A 21,827-nucleotide genomic window follows, 5' to 3' on the forward strand; every position below is an offset into this window, starting at 1 on the left:
AAAACAATGCAATACAAATCAACTGCCGAATGAACCTTAAAAATAATATTTGAAATGAGTAATTTATCTGCTTGACAGATGCAAACATGAACAGCATGTTCTTTTTTTTTTTTGAAGGAGTGATATATTGAGATTTGGTTGTTTATAGAGGTGGACAAAGATTTGCTTCTTTTAAATCAGATTTGATTTTCACTGGCTATTTTGCTATTCTTTATTTCACCTTTTTTTGCACTTCCTGTTTATATTTTAAAATTCCTATCCAGTTCTACATTTTCCACATCTAGCAGAACAGAGTGCTAAGCAGATAAAGGCATAGTGGTTGAATAACACAAGTGCTTAGTGTGCCTTATTGTTGGTTCTCTATTCATAGGAAACATTCAAATTACAAGAAGTCTGTGGATTTGGTTCAGATTTCTTATAGGAGGATGGTATATTCTAGCAACTTTGAAATTTTAAAATAGCTTCTTTGGTATGTGCTTTAGATCAGAGTCCTTCATCATAATGCACCCCACCAGCCATATACAGTGACCCAAGAGGGTTTTGTTGAGCTTCTTGTTTTTTGCCTTGGTTCAGAGAAACTGTCTCTGTGTGCAGCCTCTTGGACTGTGTTAGGCTTGGGGGATCACCACCTGAGGCTGTGCAAAACTAAATAGCGCTACTGCCCTTATGTGGAATTTTTGACCATGAAGCATCTTCTGGTTGCTTCGAGTTCACTACTGTTTTTGCACCACTGACATCCATAGGCCATGAATTAAGTGTCATCACTTCCAGGAAACATCTGGATAAATATTCATAGTCAGTTTTATCTCTGTTGATACTTGTGGTACTCTGTTGAGGAGTTGTGTTCTCTCAGTGCCATATTCTGGTACATATGAAGAAGAGGTCCTCCAGCATGTTTTGAAATGTCATTAATATCTTTTAATCAAGAAGTCCAAATGTTAATCCTGGTTCAGATGAGAGAGTGGAAGATGCATGGTTAAATCCACACAATATAAAACACCTTGGGGGCGGGGGATACGTGTCTGAGCTGCATTGGGGATGCAGAGCCTGGGTGGGGTGAGGAGACTGAGGGATTAACCCTTTGCCATCGCACTAACTGCATACAAGGAAAAATGTATAGGTACTCTGTAGACTCTCCTTCTCTACCTCTAACCTGATTTGGGGCTGGTCCCAGCTGGTTTTAGCAAGAGAGAAAAGGAAACCACTAAAGATCTGATCACAGATCTTCTGCTCTTGTGAAATTTGACCCTTAGATACTTTAGTTGAAGACTCCTTCACTGTGCTTATGTATATCATGCAATATTTTCTTCTCATAAAGCTTCATTTCCCTAAAAGTATGGATAACGCTGACATGTTAAATGTTCAGAAAATGTAATGCCATGACCCATACACCAACACTGGCTTGGATCCAGCAGTGTGCAGTGTGTAAACAGGTTTATGTGCTGCTAGGTTGTCTGATTACAGTACAATCATATGCAGAGTTACTCCAGTCTAAGCCCACTGCAGTCAATGAAACTAGGCTGAAGTTACCCTACGTAGGATTTGACTGTTAGAGTCTAATTTACTGCAGGAGGCTTCTGTTGTCTTTTTCTTCCATTTCTGTTTGTGCAAGAGCTTTAGTGCAAGCAGAAATTTTGTGCTGGATCCAACACTCTGAATAGTGACACAAACAATGCTATATTATAGTTTAATTGACCTGTTTCTAAATATCTTAGCCAGTGTTTGATGGAAAAATGCAAAAGCAAGATACAGTGTCACAATTTTTGAAAATTATTTTTGCATTATTAGAGAAATGCCACTTTTGAGAGGGGAGAGAGGATAGAACAATTTCTACCAAGTTTTCTTTTTGTGCCACTTCCCATACTGTTCCTAATGGAACCCCCTGACCCTCAGGAGCAGCTTTGCGTTGGTGGTAGAGTGGTGTGCAATAGAAAGGGAAGAGCTTCAGGAATTTTAGCTTTGTTTGCTATTGTATAGGATCAAACCCATAGATTAGGTCAATTCAGTTGCCTTCTCAGCTATTTGAGTCAATCAAGGTTGGGACACACTTAAGTGTTGGGTTGCTTATGTTTGTCTACTTGCAATTAAAATTCTGGCCACTTGAAAATAAGGAAGGAATATTTAGGAATTTTCAAGAAAAATGTAAACTGGAAGAAATTAGTAAGTGTTGTGCAAACATTTCTGTCACTGGAAGCAACTGCAGAGAGCCAGTTTGGTGTAGTGATTAAGTGCGCAGACTCTTATTTGGGAGAACCGGGTTTGATTCCCCGCTCTTCCACTTGCAGCTGCTGGAATGGACTTGGGTCAGCCTTAGCTCTTGCAGTAGTTGTCCTTGAAAGGGCAGCTTTTGTGAGAGCTCTCTCAGCCCCACCTACCTTGCAGGGTGTTTGTTGTGTGTGTGTGGGGGGGGGAGGTAAAGGAGATTGTGACTGCTCTGAGATTCAGAGTGAAGGGCAGGATAGAAATCCAGTATCACTGCTAAGGAACAGTGGCAGAGTAAGTGCTTCTCAGTATTCATTGTGCTAAATCATAGTAGGTGTTGTGCTTAAGAGTTATATTCTGTTTAAAATGATAAAAAAAACCCTTTAGAGTAACCAGAACTGTTTCTTTTCTTTAGCCATCATGTGGAGATGGGACACAAGAACGTTGTGTTTTTTAAATGCCACTTTTAAAAATAGGAAAGGTTGTTACATTGAATCTGAATCAAAGCAACACCAGTACTTAAACTGAAAAAATATGTTCCTGATGTAAAACATGTGCTACCGCTTTAGTGATACAACCAAAGTAGAGCCTAATAATGTAGGTATGCTTTAGTACTCCTATCATGATGTAGATTTATTAACCAAGCTGTTCTGTTTTAGCCTTTATAGTTGCCACTGAATTTAAAATTGGATAAGAAGCAAGTGCTGCAGCTGGTAGAATTAACTGATACAGTTAAAGTATGTCAATAAATACCTACTGAAAACAGGACCCTGTTTTGGGTCTTTTGTGACCTGTGGCAATGAAACATTTTCTGCTTTGTTCATATTACATTTGTAACTTTGTTACAAAACTAGTTAGTTAAGCGTTCATTCAGATTGGCCTTAAATTAGTTTTTCACCTGGCAAAAATATCTGCTGTCTATAACCTTTTCACCAAGAACACAAAACCCATGGTTTTCCTGTGGCCCATCATCACCGATATTGAAGTACTATAAAAGAATCTAGCACTTAATCCTCCAGTACAGCTGGTGGCTCGCGTCTCTTGCATGTGACTGTAGTGACAGGTTCATTGATGTTATCCTTATTTCCATGTTGGTTTTGTTTACAATGCCATGAGGAGTTTTTATGCAACATCATGGATGTGAGCAAATTGTAAACATCTTTTGATTTGTTGATGCTCTTCTGCACATACTTAGAATTTATTCTTATTTCCAGTTTGAATCAACAGGACTGGGACTCAGCAGTAGCAGACTTCGTACCACTCTGAACAGAATACAGGAAAGTCTCATTGATATGGTAAGTTGCAGGGTTGAAACTGATCAAGAATAGGAAACTTGTTTAGCATTAGATGCTGCACTTGATATTTTTAGCACCCTTTTTTCATAATTGAAAAGATAAGTATAAAGGAAAGAAATGCTGGACTTCTCAGTTTTAAGAGGGACTCAAAAAAGAACATGTGTGCCATACTAAGATTAAGAGGGTTAATTCTTCACCATTCCTATGTAGTTCATATTTAATGTTATCTTACCCTCTGTCTTTGCACCCACAACAAAAGATAATCTCTTGCATAGATAATACTTTGTACTGTTCCAAAATCATTGATGCCAATTGTGCTCAGTATTCACTTGACTCAAATTCCAGATTCTCTGCCATTAATTTTAATTACATTCTGAGAAGAGCATTGCAACTAAGATCCAAATAGAAATCTGTGCCGAAGCTTATATTTTAAAAATTGCTCTAACTGCATTTCATATCATGCCTGAACCATTATAGATCAGCATTGTTTATAAAACACCTTATTTGACTCAATTTGGAAATCTCATAAGCTTTACTGAAATATTGCAGAGGAATGCAGGCACAGATTTGTCACGGAATTACATTTTGGCACAGTAGGAGCTAGACAGTAGGTAATGGTAGGAGAAATATTCTTTATTAGAACTCTCTGGGAATTTGTTCTGCACAGAATTTATATTCTGGTAGATTGTCCCAGTTAGTCTATCTGATGGGAGATATATTGTATTTAAATAAGGTGTGATGTGCAGTGCAAATTTTCATAGTGGTTTAACAGAGTTATTCAAATAATGAGACTTAAATTACATCTTGATGATGAGAACAAAGGGTAATAAGTACTTTCACTCCTACGTTTTCTTGTTATATTTTCAACATCACAAGTCATCTTAGCACTTAATATTTTCATTAGAGAGTAAAGCTCTCTCTTATGCAATTGAATAATTCACATTTAGGTTGGCTGGTCCCTCTGCCTACCTCTGCATAACTGTGACATTGCCTCTGATAATAAGCTTTGATTGGAAGGTGCAAAGTGAAGACTTAGCCACTTAGTAGGCATGTCTTTTGCGTAAGTGAAATCCTGGTGTGGTATGGATGTTTTCAAAAATGTTGCTATCCCAATACTTTGTTGGCATATCGGAGTTTACTCTACTCTTACAGGTTCTTGCCTGCTCCTCCTGTCTGCCAGGCCAGGCTGTTACAAGATCAGCATAGTGTAATGCCAGGCATGAGCTATACTTTTCGATAAATATGTAGTGGGAACATTTTCCAAGTCATTGTTCATACCCCTTCAGACTATGCTCCCAGAATGGAGATGCATGCTGAACAAATTAATGGTAGTTATAGAAATAATTAATATGGTGGCTGCTTTATCAAAGATCCGTACCACATACTCTAAGTCTTGGGGATGGGGTCAGACATAAGGCTGAGGCTTTCACTATAATCCCTATCCCAAGAAAGTCCTTTTCCCCCACTTCTCTCAAGCTAACTCCTAAATATCTAATTGCCCATCCCCAGCTGTAATGTCCCATCTATGTAATTAGGTACCCTGGCTGGGAACCAGTGTTTCTTAGGGTTACTGTCTTTCTCCAGCTAGCATTGCTCCTTAGCATTCTCCTATATGGCTCCTGTAAAACTCAGCGATTTGTATCATGTCTGTCACATTGTGTCATCCAAGATCCACACTGTACATCCCTGTCATCTTCTTAGCTTATATCCTGAAACTCCAGAAGGGTCTATCAAAATTGCAGTAACCACATCTCTATGAAAACTATAGTTTAATGTTTTTAGTAAACCTTGGCCTCTCTAGATAACAAAACTAAACGTTTTGGCAATCTTAGGAAAGGCTTTTACTCACCTTTATAGTAGCTTACATACCTAGTGGTTCCAGAGCTAAATATGGAGAGTAAGGTGGCTGTGGATGTGCATAGCTGCATTAAGGTTATAAATAAGTGATCATAGTTAATGCATATGTGCAGCTGTGCCTTTGGGAAAATATTCCAGCTATTTAAGCATATGGGCATAGTGAGATGTGCACAGCCTCCCCCCTACGTGCACCGGCATCCCACTGTTCCTTTATATAAGTATCCATTGGTCCCAGACTGGGCTGGTTTCAAAAATATATTTAGTGTATGTAATCCTGGCCTGTGAGGAAAGGCATCATGGTGTACCCCAATCTCATCCTGATGGTACTGAATCAGAACTAACTCATGCCTGATGCCATGCAGAACGGAACAACGCTGTTCAAGAATAGTGAAGTCAGAAGTCTCATACTGGAGCTTCTCATATGAGCTGTCACCTGGTCTACGAACCGCTTTATTGACTCATCTCTTTGGTGGGGGGACAACAAGATAATTATAGGATTTTTAACATGGGGCGGTTGTTGCAGATACATCAGAATGGCATATAACAATACAAGAAGGTTTCGTGATTGTTTAGTGAGGTAGTGGCTTTCTCTGGAATGGATCAGAATTACCTAAAGACTCTCTGGTCTTACAATTAGAGGGTGAATTTTAAATCATACCACAGTTCTTTCAAACTGCCATGCAGGCATGGAGTCCAATTACTACTTTAACCTTCTCCAGTTTCCAATTACCTGGCACTTTATTTACTGCTCATTAGGTTTAAATCTTCTGGGATAAAAAGAAGGGGCACGTTAAGAACACTAGGCTGCAATTTATCTTAAATTAGAAGTGACTAGTTGGTTCTTTCTAGCAGTATAACCTTAAAGCAGATTAGAAGAACATGAAGAGTGCATGCTTTTGGGATACGATCATTGGAACATTACACTCGTGGCAGTGCAAAAACCCACAAAAGAGCAACTCATGTGCTTGTCTTTAAAGCCTTAATGAAAGACCACTGATCATTTGGAGCCTGCAGTTGCTTATCTGGATGGTAGCTGGGAAGCAGGAGCACTGTTTCTTCGTTCCTCATAGCCCTAAATGCTTCAACTTTTATATCCTTTTGCTGTTGCTAAGAGGGAGGGTACCTTTTTGTTATACCCACTGTGTGATCCACAAGAATAGAACTTTCCATTAAAGGTTTGTGAAAGGCCAAGTAGCACATTTGTATGAGTACTTTATGAACTTTTACAGTCAAGTTACACCAATTTTTAATACACGATTTGGGTAATTACTTGAATTATCAGGATGAAATTTAAAAATGGAAAAGAACTTGGATATCCAAATAGAGAAACCTACCCTGTGTAGATAAAGCAGTGAATGAAGCCAAATGCGTCAGATATGTTACGCTTTTAAATATTCTGCTGCAAAAGGCTCCAGGCCTTATGGGTCTTATGATAATATAAGAACCTGAAAACAGTTCTTACATTAAAGCTTTTACCATAAAGGCAGTCTGTAGCAGACTTGATTTATTCTCTGAATAGATTTGGGTTGGGACACTCTATGAAGCTCCAAAGAAATGTTTAAGAATGACACTCTCCCTAGAGATCCACAATTTCATTGCGTAGTCATTATGTGACATTTGTGAAACCAGGTTATGTATAAAAATTCAGTAAGTTGCCATGCAGAGACTGCATTTCTACTCGCAGGCAAGGAAACTAGTAAAACTAAAAAGTAAAATGATGCCCATGGATAAGTTGCTTTTCTTTAGCCTAGCCTGTATCACAGGATGGTTGTGGGATAAAATGGTGTAACTATGAGTTCATTGGAGGCAGGGAGGATTAATATAAATTAAGAACATAAGAGAAGCTATGTTGGATCAGGCCAGTGACCTATCCAATCCAACACTCTGTCACACAGTGGCCAAAAAAACAGGTACCATCAGCAGATCCACCAGTGAGGGCCGGATACTAGAAGCCCACCCAATGTTGCCCCCCCCTCAAGCACCAAGAATACAGGGCATCACTGCCCCTGATAGAGAATTCCATTTATAACCTGTGTCTAATAGCCACTGATGGACCTTTACTCCATATTTTTATTCAATTCCCTCTTGAAGCCATTTATGCTTATAGCTGCCACCACCTCCTGTGGCAGTGAATTCCATGTGTTAAGCACTCTTTGGGTGAAGAAATACTTCCTTTTATCCATTGTAACCCGTATGCTCAGCAATTTCATTGATTGCCCACGAGGTCTTGTACTGTGAGAAAGGGAGAAAAGTACTTATTTCTCTACCTTCTCTATACCATGCATAATCTCATAAACCTCTATCATGTCACCCCCTCAGTCGTCATTTCTCCTTTCTTCATAGAGAAATCCAGGGGTGTCAAACATGCAACCTGGGGGCTGAATCAGGCCCCCAAGCAACTGGCTGTCATCTGCTTCCTTCTGCCTCTTGCTTACTGCATCACAGCATGCTTTGCCATACTTGCCTCAATCACACAGGAGCTACAGAGCAAAACCTCTATTTTCTCCATTTGCTGAGGCTTCTCCCTTGGGGAGGAAGGGGAGGAGGCAGAGTTTGCTTTGCCAGGCTCTCTCAATCTCACAGCAGAGCTACTGAGCCAAGCCTCTCTTCCTTCTATTGGCTGAGGCTCCTCCCCCTCCTGGTTCCCCTGGAGAAAGAAGGAAAGAGCCAGAGCTTCCTTTGCCCAGTTCCCTGGATCCCATGGAAGAAATACAATGAAAGCAGCTTTAAGACCAATGGGTGCTAATGTTTTAAGCATGTTTTAAGTTTTTTTTTAAAAAAAATCTTTAATTTTGTTCATCTGTGCCCTTTATAAAATTTATATCTCTGTTACCTAATCTTAAATAGGACTCACATGGCCTGTCCTGTCTTGACAAGGTCTCATTTATGTCAGATTCGGCCCTCATGAGTTTGACACCCCTACTTTAATAATTCTTGTTGCCCTTTTCTGCATTTTTTCGAATGCTATAATATCTTTTTTGAGGTGCGGTGACCAGAATTGTACACACTATTCCAAATGAGGCCACACAATCAATTTATACAGAAACATTATGATACTAGCTGATTTGTTTTCTGTTCCCTTCCTAATAACTCCCAGCATAGCATTGGCCTTTTTAAAAAATTGCAGTTGCTGTCTCAACATTTTCAGTGAATTATGTACCACAACTCCAAGATCTATCTCTTGGTCAGCATCTGCCAGTTCAGACTTCATCAATGCATATTTATAGTTAGGATTTTTGGCTCCAATGTACATTATATTGCATTGGCCACGTTGAACCTCATTTGCCAAGTTGACACCCACTTTCTCATCCTCAACAGATGCCTTTGGAGTGCCTCACAGTCTTCCCTGGTTCTCACCATCCTGAACAATTTAGTGTCATCTGCAAACTTAGCCACTTGACTGCTTGCAGTTTGCATAAATATTTCCAGCTTGAAAGTCTTTGAGAAGCTGAGTTATACCATTGACAGCAACTCTGAATATCCTTAGTGGCCTATCAGTTCAGTCTTACATATGTTCAGGTCTAAGCACTTTGTGCTTTTTAATATGAAAACCATTCTCATTAGTATCAGAGTAAACAGATTCCTAATAATGCCACCCACATAACTTCAGATAATGTATGTCATTGGTCCAGGGGATTGGTCTTCTGCTTCCTGATCCCCCAAGTTGCCAAATATCTGTCCTTTAATATCTGTGAATGAACTAATTTAATAGCTAGCAGCTTTCCTGTTGGCTCTGTGTGCTATGGAAATGTTATGAGCAAAGTGTTGCCTAAAGCAACAGCTTGAGGTTTTTTTAGGGTTGATCTGATTATATATTGCACAGCCTCAACAGGATATTTCCCAAAATTACATTGCACATACATCCCTGGATGCTAGAAGCATTATTTGTTTCTGGATGTATTTATCTTGTAAATCAGAGCTGGAGCTAGTGCTTTCTTTTCTATAAGAAAAGCTGAGTAAATGATGCAATATGGTCTGAAGAAAAGTAGGGTGGAGGACATTATAAATGGCACTTCAGTGACTGCCATGTTAGGTGTAAAATTGCATTCCAGTTGTTGTTTTTTTAAAACTTTCCTGATAGCCTGTATGGGTTGATCAATAATAGAAAGCCTTGTCCTGGTAAAACTGGCTCCTTAAGAGTAAATCCCTTCAGATATTAAGGTAGGGTTTTTTTTCTCCTTCTACCAATCCCTCTTGTTGGGGAAAATATCTGGTAGCTGCTGTTCAGATGTTTTTGTTTTGCTACTTTATTGGCATCTGTTAGTTCAATCTGGGGTAGTCTTGGCTTTCTTGATGCTAGAGCAGTAAGGGTGCATTGCCTTTCAAATTATATACATTAAGTAGACATTTATTTTTCTCCTTGGTAAATAGTGGGATAGAAGAAGCAACGAGGTTTGTCACTGTCAAATGCTGAGATTAGCCAGATATAATAGCGATAAATCCAAAGGATTTACTAAAAATAATGCTGAGATTATTTGACAAGTTTAATTTGTGGAAACCATGAGTTGGATCCATAGGTTCTGGTCCTGTAATGGAGGAGCATTCTTCTGGTACAAGAAGAGTTCCACCAAGGGAAGAGGCATGTTCTCCTAGTAGGAGGAAAGTTCTACCTTCAGCAGATCAAAACCTTTGGATCCAACCCTGTATGTAGTACAAGTGGGAATGTTCTGATTATCCCCATTCCCCAATTCTGCAGTGGAATAATTAAGCAAATTAATGGAGCTCCTTTCAGAGCGTGTAAACACAAATGCCACTTCATTCTAGCAGGAAAAAGACAAGGAGGAGCTATGCTAAATTCTGTGGACAGCTACTCTTTTTCTTCATAGAGGCATTACAGAAGTGCTGATTTTGATAGAATGAACTAAGGAATTTATGGATCACAGCAACATAGATCTGCTAGCAACTGCAGAGTGACTTAAATTATAGTTTTGGTATATTTTTTCTTGGATGTGCTTTTGGAATAATCCAACTATGGGAAAATATACTTCAGCACTGAAAACTTACATGAGTTTTCTAGGCATCTACTAATACAGTCTGGAGCAGTCTTGGATTTTCTTGATGCCAGAGCAGTGGGGTGCATTCCTTTCTAAATTATATGCTTTCAGTCAACATTTATTTTTCCTGCTTGTAGATCATTGATAAAAATTGATTTTAAAATTGTCTTTTTAAAGTTATCTAGATGTATTTAGTATTTTATGAAGTCCATTGTGATTATAGCCAAATTAAAAGTGACCATGGTGTAAAACCTTATGCATCACCATAGATGTGTAAAACCATATGCATCGTCATATTAACATCTAAAGCAGGTACAAAACTGGAGCATGAGGTTAAGAGAAACTGAACAATTTCCCCTTTGCTGTCTTTATTGCACTGTGTTCTGTTTCTGTCAGGATCTTTCTTCCACCCCTGCTCTGATGTCAGGCTGGGGAAGAAGTGCTGAAAGCAACTGAGCACACTGTGGTAAGGCAACAGAGGTTCAGAGCTTCACCTGCAAGCTCTATTTTTAAAAAGTAGCATTCATAGGCATGCTTTAGTGTGACATATGTGTACATACTGCCATCTAGTTCATCCTTGCAAATTGGAAGTAACCATCTGAGTGTTCTCTTTTGTTAATTCAGTTGATTCTGGATTTTTTTTAAAAAAACTTTGTATAGTTAAGTTTTCCCCACATTCCTACAATTTGTCCAAGAAGAATTCTTGCCACTAAGTGCTTCTCTTCAGTAGTTACATTTTGTAGATCCTTTAATCGTTGGAATGGTAATCTCACTAAGTTTTTAGTTCACAGAGTGTAATGCACTAAATCACTGTGCATGCACAGTTTTATACTTGAGACCATACCAAATGAAAACAATTAATAGGTTATCAAAGTGGCTTGTTAGAGAAAAAGAACTCTCAAAGGTAAAAAGGGAGGAGATTGGTCTGAGCTTTGTGTGATGTATGTGTGTTAGGAATCTTATTTGTTGATTCAATAAGCTTTTATTACACGGAACTTGCACCAAGTATACTTACTGGAGGAAGTTGCTAATATCAGACAAAGTAGCAAATGTTTGCTATGTGTACTTATATTTAGGTGCCCTTAAAGATGGCTTGGAAGTGTCAATGGGTACAAAATGCAGTAGCCAAAACTTGGGGTTGAATACTATGGATCTGTTCCACTAACACTAGCTCCTTGCTTTGGTGCAAGGTACCTTCACTTCATGCAGGACTGGTAATGACTATTAGCTGATAGTCTCTTATAGAGACCATGTAGAAAATGGGGACAGGGAGAGAAAAAGCTGGAAGGAGGAGAGGGGGAAAAGGGTGGCTGGAGAAAGGCTTTGAGGAAAAGAGTGAGGAAAACAGATGGAGCTGAAGAAAAGCATGCCAAGAAAGAGAGAAAAACATAAGGTGATGCCTGAAAAAAAGACAAATGGTGAGGGGAAGAGTCTCAAAAGAGAAAAAGTGGTGCTGGTGTGGAGGGAAATCTGCAAGTTATTTTAGCTTGTATAAAATGAATGCTACCCTAACTGCCCTAGCTCCCAGTGGACTTCCAAATTCAGATCAAGGTTGCTCATTTGACCTTCAAAAGCCCTAAGTGCTTTCATCTTTTGCATGTTCATGTATCATTCTGCCTCCAAGCCTATGTTCTAGAAGTTGGATAATCTTGTAGGAATCTGCATTGTTAAAAGAGTGACTGGTGGGGACCAACTGGAGAGCCTTTTCAGCTGCCACCCTCAAATAATGTAACCCCTTCCCCATTTGCAATGCCATATTTTTTCATGCTTGCTCATATGTCTTGATATGGGCTTACTCCTGAGCAAGTTTCTAAAGGATTACAGTCTATGTAATCATATGTGTGTATTATATGCTGTCCAGTCCCTTCCAGTTTTTGGTGACCCTATGAACTAATGATTTCCAAAACATTCTATCATTAACAGCCTTGCAAACTGAAGGCCCTAGCTTTCGTTATTGAGTCAATCCATCACATGCATCCTTGGTGGTTTCTCACCAAGTACTAACCAGGCTGACTCTGCTTCACTTCTAAGATCTGACAAGATTGGGCTAGCCTAGGCTATCCAGGCCAGTGCTAGTGTAGGTCTGTTTTTAAAAAATACAAAAAAAAGGTAAATTCAAAATATACAATGTTGACCTTTGATAAGGAAACAACGATTTAAGAAGCAGAGGGCTCTAACTTGTGTGAGAAGTGGTGTGAAGCTGTCCAACTTTATACCTAATAATTCCCCTTGTGGGTGACCAGGTGAACATTCTGTTGGTTTTTAAACAACGGATGTGTACTTTGAGGCTCACTTTGAAAAGTGCTTGGAAACTACACTGAGTCTAGAATGGAATGACTGAAGCATTGACTAGAGTGAGCCACATGGAATTTACAATTCCAGCAGAATACAAAATTCTAGTGTTTCAGTCCTTTCACTGGCTCCTTGACCCAATTCAAAAGTGCTGGTTTTATTCTTAAAAAGCTTAAAGTATACGGATCTGCATTCACCTGGATAATTCTGTCTAAAAATTAAAATCGTCCTTAGAGATTCTGTTTGCTGCCCCCCTCTCTGCCACCCCCTGGTACATCTGTCAAAAGATGACTAATTGATGCAGCAGGGCCTTTTTAGCAGTGACACCAAGGCCTTGAAGCATCCTGTTGTGAAGGTGCTCTGCCTGGTTATAAAATGCCAGGCAAAAACCATCTTTTCAAGAGAGTGGTGGTTATGTGTTGTATCTGGTTGGAGCACTTGATAGCATAAAATCCTGAGAAGAATGCAAGTTCTGTATTAAAAGAGAAATATTTAATAATTGGCAAAGAAGTCAGTATGGATTTGAAAGGTAACAGTTGTAGGCCTCTGGACAGCCTTCCAAGGAAGGGTCCTTTTTCACTTCCTGTAGCCATAGGAACTCTTGTTGGAACTCTCTGTCTGGGGCAAATGATGCTCTGTATTCTTGATGCTTGGGAGGGGCAACAATGTGAGGGCTTCTAGTGTCCTGGCCCCAATGATGGACCTCCTGATGGCACCTGGGGTTTTTGGCCACTGTGTGACAGTGTGTTGGTCTGGATCCAACATGGCTCCTCTTATGTTCTTATGAACATCTGTGAGGTTTTCAGAAATTATTTATGTAGAACAGAGGACTCCAAATACACTGCACATAACAGTTCTACTGAAAATAATGAGTGTCTGAGATACATTGTCTAAATGGGTCTGGCCAGGGCCAGGGTGGTTGTCACAGTGAATGACAGAGCTGGTTTCTGACTGATGATGACAGCAGAAAGGGCTTCAGAAGACAAGACAGTAGAAAAAAAATTGCGTGAAGAAAATAATCCTGTGGCCTGGCAGTAGAACTTGGAGAAAGACGAACCTGAGATGGGTCAGCTGAGAAAGCAGCAGAGTCTTCCAGGAGATGCACCAGCATTGGTTTATTCGTCCAGCTCTGCTGCAAGTTTGTGATTGATGGTATCTAATTTATTTTGTTTTACTATTCAACTGCAACTTTATATATACCTCGAAACTATAAAGGAAAGGTTAGAAACATTTAAATGAACAAATCACATTCTTTGATTCACACTGGTGAGTACAGCAATCCATCATTGTCAGCATTGTTAGGATTTATTTATTTTGTAAACTGTTGATTCCAAACTTGTAGACTTTACTTCTTGTATTAACCCGCTGATCAAAGATTGGGAGCATGCATTGTTGAATTTCTGAGTGTAGTTATTTTGCATATAAGATGATAGGGAGATATTTGCTAGAGTCTGAAAAGTTGCTTCTCTTCAAGTATGTCTGCTGGCAAAATACAGTCTGAAAGCCTTTATGAAATGTCAGTGAACTCTCTTTTGCCTCTCTAATTATAGGGGAATGTACTGTACAAAAGCTGCTAAGACTTGATGCTTTTTTTCTCTGAATGACACCTGTAAACCTAGAAGGTCCATTGTGTTTTCCTGTTCAATGAAGAGGAAAATGGAGTAAGAAAATATCTCTCCTGTATGTAACAAATACTTGAGACAGAATGACATCTTTCCTGTTTTTTAAAGCACAAACTCTACTAGTATAATAGGAGGCTTTTCTTTGTGCCCAGCTGCCTTTGTTCTCTTAAAATAATGCTTTTCTCAGTGTATAGTATCCATAAAAGTTGTGTTTGAAAGAACCAAAATATCACTAAGGGTCACGTAGTTAGTGTGTTTTCTTAGCACACTTGGTCAAAGGTTTGTTTGATCAGAAGTCTTACACGGAAGAGATACAAAAGATGGCCTTCATTCGTTTTGTTCTTCCTCTGCATCCTTTCTGGCCTCCATCATGGAATGCTGTTGCTAGGCTTCATATGTTTAGAGCTCTAGGTCAGAAACTGCTTGTAGCTAAGCTAGACTCCAGTTCAGGAACACCTTAGAGACCACCAAGATTGTCAGGTTGTAGCTTTTGAGAGTGAAAGCTCTCTTTGTCAGAAACTGAAAATCTTGGTCTCTGAGATGCAGCTGGACTCAAGTCTAGTCACTAAGGTGCAACTGGACTCCAATCTAGCTTAGCTACAAGCAGTTTCTGACCCAGAGCTCTAAACATGTGCAGATGTAACTCTTGTACTGCAGACCAGCCCAGTCACTCTCCTGAAATTGCCTCTACGTAGCTGACAGTGCAATCCTAAACAAAACTGCCCTCCTTCTAAGCCCTTGATTTTAATGGAATTAATATTGTGACAGTTTAGCATGTTGTTTAAATATTTACCGTTTTTAAATTGTGAGAGCTGTTACCTCTTTTTTCCTTTTGGAAATATAATTTTATTAATTTTTCAAACAACCCCCCACCCCCCCCACCCCAAAAAAAGGAACAATCGCTGCTCAAGACAAACAAACAAGGAAAGAGCCTTCTAAATTACGAAACATAGAAATGAGATTACAAAACACACACACACACACAATACCAAAGGAAGCAGTGTTGAATCAGGTTATTGACAAGGGGTTTAATATTTAACACATTTTTCAATTTATCTAAAAAGATATAGCTAAGAGTCATTAATGGCACAGGGGATTTTTAAAAATAATTCTTTGTATACTTTATATTTAATTCCTTTTCCATAAATTGAGGAAAAGATTGGATAGATGCTGAATACCTTTGATTTGTGTATGAAATAAAATCATGCCATGTTTCATAAAAATCTAACATTTTAGCTTTATCTTTGATTATAAGTTGATATGTCAGTTTTTCTGCCAGTTATTTGCCGTAGCACAGAATACCAATAATGCAATGTTAAAAATTCTGCAGATTTCCAGCACTTTGCTATTACTCTACAGGCTATTACTCTACAGGCTACCATCAGCATAAACAACATAAACACTATTAATCCATTGGATGTCACTTTTCCATTTTGTTCCCCCATATCATTAACAAGGTGGGGCCTCTTTTTCCTAACCCTGTTGCTTACTGTTGTTTTCCCTCACTGATGCTGCCTTGGTACCCTTCTTATGGTGCTTTTTTTTCTGAAAATGTGATCCTTTTGCTCCCCATACAACTCCTATCACCCCCAAATAGCTCCAAATGCCTTTTAGGCTATATTAGTGCTTACTTTATAAAGAGAGAGGTACTGGAGTTTGCGTCTGTGTTGGAGATGAGCCATCACTCTTAAGCCATTCTTCTTCTGTTTTAAGGAGAAGGAGAGGTTGCTGTTGCTCACTGGTAAGAGGAAAGCACTTTGCATATATGCACAGGTAGTTTTACTTCTGCTTATGAATTTGGTATTGTGGATACACAAAGTGATTTTTGGCTAGTTACTTATTCCTGTGCTCCATTGTTCTCTAGTTGTAAACGGAACCAATATAATCTAAATAGTATAAATGCAATATATAATATGTATGGATATTTGATTGCCACACTGCTTATGTCATCTGGAGATAACTCTCTTATGTGCAGGCTTAGTTTCTGCTTATGGCATAGCCAGGTTATGATGCCAGTCTTCTCCCATGGTCTTACCCATTTCCATGCTACCCTGATAAATGTTAAAGGGTATAAGTGAGGAGCTCATGGCAGTGGGGACATTACTTTCTCTTCTCTCCTACTGGTCTTCTCTGTGATAAGATCGCTCTCTCCCACTACCCTGACCAAATGATGGCAGGCTGAGTTTGGAACAGAAAGTGTGCCATCCCACTGACAGACTGGGGGGAGGGAGACTTCTTTCTTCAAGCCCAGATTTCCATTCTGCTGGCCAGTGGTAATGGGAGGGTGGGAATCTTGAATTAGAAAGCACAATCTACTATAATTCTTTAGTCACCACCCCTGCATCTTCCTTCCTTCCTTCCCTGCACTTGTGCATGGTGAAGGTGACATCACCTGCATCACTGGGTAACCAGCTAGGCTTCACTGGTGATCATCGTTGGTAGTGGCAACTTCTCCCAGCAACCACCACTTGCTGTCTTCTTGCCCACCAGACTTTTTCTGTCCCCATAAGCAACCATGGCCACTGCTTACCCATTCCCCTTCCTGCCCTGGAAAGATTTTGAGGGATTGCTAGGCTGCTCCCCAAATGGCTGAGATTTTATAACACAGCATCATATAAGCTTGAGTTTTCTTCAAGTTAAACAATTTGGGGAGTTTTTAAAATCTTCTTTTTATGTATCATTTAAAATCCTCATTTTATTTATCAATTTTTTCTGCAAAACTGAAGATGCTCCCAGGTTTGTAGGGAAAATCCCATGTCTGTTAATGAACCAGTTTTGTGGATTTTTGATCCATACTCTAGTGCCATGTTCAGAACTAGGGTTGAAGATGCCCATTGAGACAGCCCAGCATAGAAAGCCTTGTAGTGAAGCAAAAAGAGGCTGTATTATCAGGTTTAATTTGAGAATCATTGCAGCACTAGTTTGTCTCCTCAGAAGGTGTTTCCATATTGTGACCTTACAATTTCTCCAGTCATGCAGAAGCCAAAGTAGGAGATGAAACCATCCAATCATTAGTGAGAGATCTTAGGCCTGGTTCACACATGCAGGGAAATAAGATGACAGAGACTTAAGATATTTAGATGGACCACATCACTTCAGTTTGTAGGTGGAGGATCATGTTTGGAAGGCTTCCTTGTGTTAAAAATTCTCTGAAAGTTAAAACAAAAAACAGAACCAACTGTCATAATCCTAGTGTGGCAAGACTTGATGAGTGAACTCAGAAGGCATTTAAAGAAACGGCAGTCTCTTTAAATGCCTTCTAGCCATGCCTGAATAAAAGCAGAATAATATCGGCTTTTTTATTTGGGTGTGACTATTTTGGTAGCTGGATCAGATTCTCTAATCTGATTCAGTTGAATAAATTCCCCAAAAATACTGATACACTATTTTTCATGTATATATTTCGCTCGGTATATACTGAGAACACAACCCTAGTCATCTCAAGTGGATACAGTCATTCAGTTATGCCATTCCAAGGAACTGCCATTTCATTCTCCTGTGTGTGTGAACCAGGGCAAAGAATCTTCCCACTGATATGGGTGTTCCACTGAGTTGTGATTCCCAGAGAATAATATCAATTTGCTTGTAGATTCCCAGTTTTGCTTGCAGATTCCCATCCTTGTCCTAAGATGGATGACTGGGGGTGCTCACTTTGAGCCAAAGTCTCAAATTCCAAATCAAATGGGAAGAGGTCAAAGGAGGTAGTGGCTCCCAGCAGGCACTGGTTATATACCTGCAGGGCAAATTGGGAAATGTAGTAGAGGGAAGGCTAACACATGGCACAAAACATGCTTCAGTCTCTCTGAAGGGGGAGGTATCAGGAACGAGCCCACAAGTTCTGTCTGAGCAGCCTGATATGCACATTTGAAATTATAGCCAAACTTAAATTTGGTAAAAATGTCTGAATTATCTTTCCATTTGTACCTTTCTTTGTTTCCATTTTTCACACACCTGTACTTAGTATAATAATACAGCTGATAGGTCAGATGTAAAAATGGGCATTCTAGCCAGATTTTCTTTTAAAAATGCTTGCTGTAAGCATTAGCAGTCTGAAATCTTCTTTCACTGAGATTTATCAGTTGCTGGAGAGGTGTTTCAATTACAAACCCATTTTTTCTTTTTGACTTAAAGGCTGATGAAGGCAATAACAAAGAGCACTGTCTCTTGGCATGGACTCCCCAGGCCAGTTTTTTGCAATAATTTTCCTTTGGTTTCCTCTGAGCATGGTGCTTGTTTCTCATTCACTTTGCAAACAAAACTGGATTTTTAAAAAGTGTTTCTATAGGGTACAGCTTTCTATCTTGTTAATGTGCAGGAGAGACTGCACAGCATTGTATCTGATGAGATATCTGCTGTAATAAATTTTCCTTAAAATAGAGCTGTGAAGAGAAGTTGCACATATTTACTACTTTTGAGAATACTGGAAGTTAAGTTACTGAGATCTTAGGTGTCAGTTATTGTTGATGCATATCTAGGGGTGGGTGATTGGTTTGTTTGGGACTGCCATGGTACTTAGAGTGTGCTTAATTCCACATAAGAATATAAGAGCCCTGCTGGATCAGACCAGTGGTCCATTTAGTCCAGCATCGTGTCTTACCAGGTGGCCAACCAGTTGTTCTGGAGGGCTGATATCAGGGCATAGATGGTGCTTCCTGGAACTGGTATTCAAAGATTTGTGGCCTCTGAATGTGTAGGTCCCATTAGTTACTATGGCTAATAGCCATTATCAACGGATCTATCTAATCAGTGAATCTGTCTAGCTTTCTGTAATGAGCATAGAAGCAACATACTTATTCTCCCACTAATTCTGATAATCTGGTGACACAGTACCTGGTAAAATTTTATGAAATCTCACTGATCGTGTGGGTTGCCTTACCCAAACATATGGTGCTTGTTTTCTCCATACATCCATGGACATTGCAGCTGACTGTCATAAATGCAGGCCATAGAAACCAGCAAAAATACCTGATGTGAGAAACTAATTTGAATCCAGGCATAGCCTTCCCATAAGACAAGAATGGTGCTTAAAACTAGCATCTGTTGATGTGTGATGCAAGTTCATATCCAGTGTGGATACCTTAAAATAGTCTGTGTTGGAGATCTGAATATTAACTAGGGTTCCATTAATTATAGATACAGATATGCACAATAGGATGGTGTGGTAGGATTTTGCATTGTACATTGTCCTATTACCTTTTGGGTCATCTGTATTATAAATATTGTGGTAGAACTTCATTTGTTCCTAATGCTTTTGTTTTTATTACCTTGGCAATTTCTTATTGAGAACCAATTTGATGTAGTGGTTAAGTGCGTGGACTCTTATCTGGGAGAACAGGGTTTGATTCCCCACTCCTCCACTTGCACCTGCTGGAATGGCCTTGGGTCAGCCATAGCTCTTTTAGGAGTTGTCCATGAAAGGGCAGCTGCTGTAAGAGCTCTCTTAGCCCCACCTACCTCAAAGGGTGTCTGTTGGTGGGGGTGGGGGAGGTAAAGGAGACTGTGACCACTCTAAGATTCAGAGTATAGGGACATAGATTCAGAGTATGGGACATAAATCCAATATCATCATATTATTATTACTTGCTGATAATAGTTTCTTCCTTCTTAAAACTTATTTTTCTTACTCAGAGCACTGGGAACCAACTGAGTATGCTAGTGCATGACACATCTTCAGCTGAGGTTTCCTGTAGGGATTTGTTTGAATAATATTAAATGCAGTCAACTGAAATAGAAAATCCTACTGAATAAAACTGTATGGTTATTATTAAAATAATATATATTCTTTGTGCTTGTGCTGGTAAAATTTAAAATCATAGACAAAATGGATTCATTTGTTATGCATAAAATAGCTGCAGGGTTGGAGTCAAGTAGGATAAACTTAATCTTTGCTTGTAGCTGTGAACATACTTTGCCACCTCTGGAGGTAAGGTGATTATGCTTCTGAAATTTCTGGCCTCCCTGCCTTAGAAGCCCACTGAAGTGTGTGAGTTCTTAGTGTTAGATAATCTGTCCACTGGAACCTAAAATGGGGGCTGTAGCACTGTGTAGGTCATGATCCCTAGAGTGTCTTTATTCCATTTGAAATTCAGCTTAATAGAAATGAGACCTGACAATTTCTGACACCCTAATTCGACTCATCAGCAAATTTCCTTTTTTGCAGGAGATGTCCTCTGATACCACTGGAACTCTTACTGGTGTTGAAGAAAGAAAGGAGAAAGTTCCAAGCCCACATCTCAGCCACCTTGTCATTCTAACATCTGGCAGCACTCTATACGGCTTGGCAGAGAGAGTGGTGGCCACAGAATCCTTGTGCGTTAAAACTTGTAAACCAGGTTTCTTTTCATTTATTGAAAGGTGTTGGCAGGTTTGGTTAATAAATGCCTGCTAAATAGTTTTGAATAGACTTAGACTGGGTAGATTTACTGTACTGATAAGTCTTCTATCAATTTTGCCCCATGTGCAACTAAGATCCACTGTCATCAGTGCAATGAAAAGTAACTATGCTAAGGGGTAATATTTGCCTCAAATAAGTTTTGGATCAACCAGGGTTTATTTGGCAGGAAAAGGGGTTTGAACCTAAATGAGAGAAGATGCAAACACCAGAATACAGTTAATTGTTATTATTTGCTTACATGATGATAAGCAACAGAATAATGGTATAAAATCATATGGATGCAGAAGATACAAGATTACAGAGTGCAAAATAAAGTGAAGCCCCCAAGTTTCCTGGCAAAATGCAAGTCCTTGCCCGGAGAAGGAAAAAGTAAAAAACCAAAAGAGCCCGGAGAAGGAAAAAGTAAAAAACCAAAAGAGCTGCTCTCCTGATACACAGATGCAGCTAATGGCTCTGAGCACCTGCAAAGAAGAAAAACACAGAAGATGCACCTGTTTGGTTAACCTGAGATTCATAGACTTTTTGCTGATGCTTCCATCTTGGATGCATTTCTAGGACCCTTGGGTCCCTCTAACTTAGAAGCATCCTTAGGAGAAAAAAAGCAAAACTAGCAGAAACTCCCAGAGACTGAGAAAAGTCTGCAAATATTTAGCCATCATTTGCAGCAGCATTTAGATAAGAGAAATAATCTTTAAAGTTATTATAGGTCTTGAGTAATGGGTAATACCCTAGTGTGGTTCTTTCATAGCAGACTACATGGCCTTATATACTGCTCTGCCAGTGTGCTCACATTGCCAGCTGTTGCCTTTCTTTTTTAAAAAGTTGTCTTGGTTTTATAAGCTCTCCCCTTCAATACATGGTTGTAGATCGTCTAGATTTGTGTGTGTGTATGTTTTGGAAAAGAGGTGATTTTATAATTCAGAAATAATTAGATAATACCTCTGTAACTAAGGTAACACTCTGGCCCCACTGGGAAGTTTCCCCGTGTGTGTTTGTGTTTCTTGCAATAATATAATTACTAACAAGGAGTTCTTGGGGATTGGATTTACAGAATGAAATATTGATACAAATCTGTACTAAAAGGGCTTAAGCTATCTCCCCCCCTGCCCAAGTCTTTCTTTTGTTTGTCAGCCACATGAGAGTTGGCCTGTGAAAGATTGCACCCAGTGAC

General features: G+C 39.3%; 1 protein-coding gene across 2 annotated transcripts in view; it reads left to right on the forward strand.

Annotated features, from left to right (window-relative positions):
* The window catches only part of VPS50 (VPS50 subunit of EARP/GARPII complex), a 98,613-nt gene that overhangs the window by 70,782 nt on the left and 6,004 nt on the right, over positions 1-21,827 (forward strand). For both annotated transcript variants that reach the window (XM_060248504.1, XM_060248506.1), the window contains 2 exons: positions 3,417-3,497; positions 20,423-20,571. In XM_060248504.1, the coding sequence (XP_060104487.1) occupies positions 3,417-3,497; positions 20,423-20,571 (230 nt within the window). The remainder of the gene's footprint in view (positions 1-3,416; positions 3,498-20,422; positions 20,572-21,827) is intronic.

Source organism: Heteronotia binoei, chromosome 10 (genome assembly GCF_032191835.1).
Source record: "Heteronotia binoei isolate CCM8104 ecotype False Entrance Well chromosome 10, APGP_CSIRO_Hbin_v1, whole genome shotgun sequence".
NCBI lineage: Eukaryota > Metazoa > Chordata > Lepidosauria > Squamata > Gekkonidae > Heteronotia > Heteronotia binoei.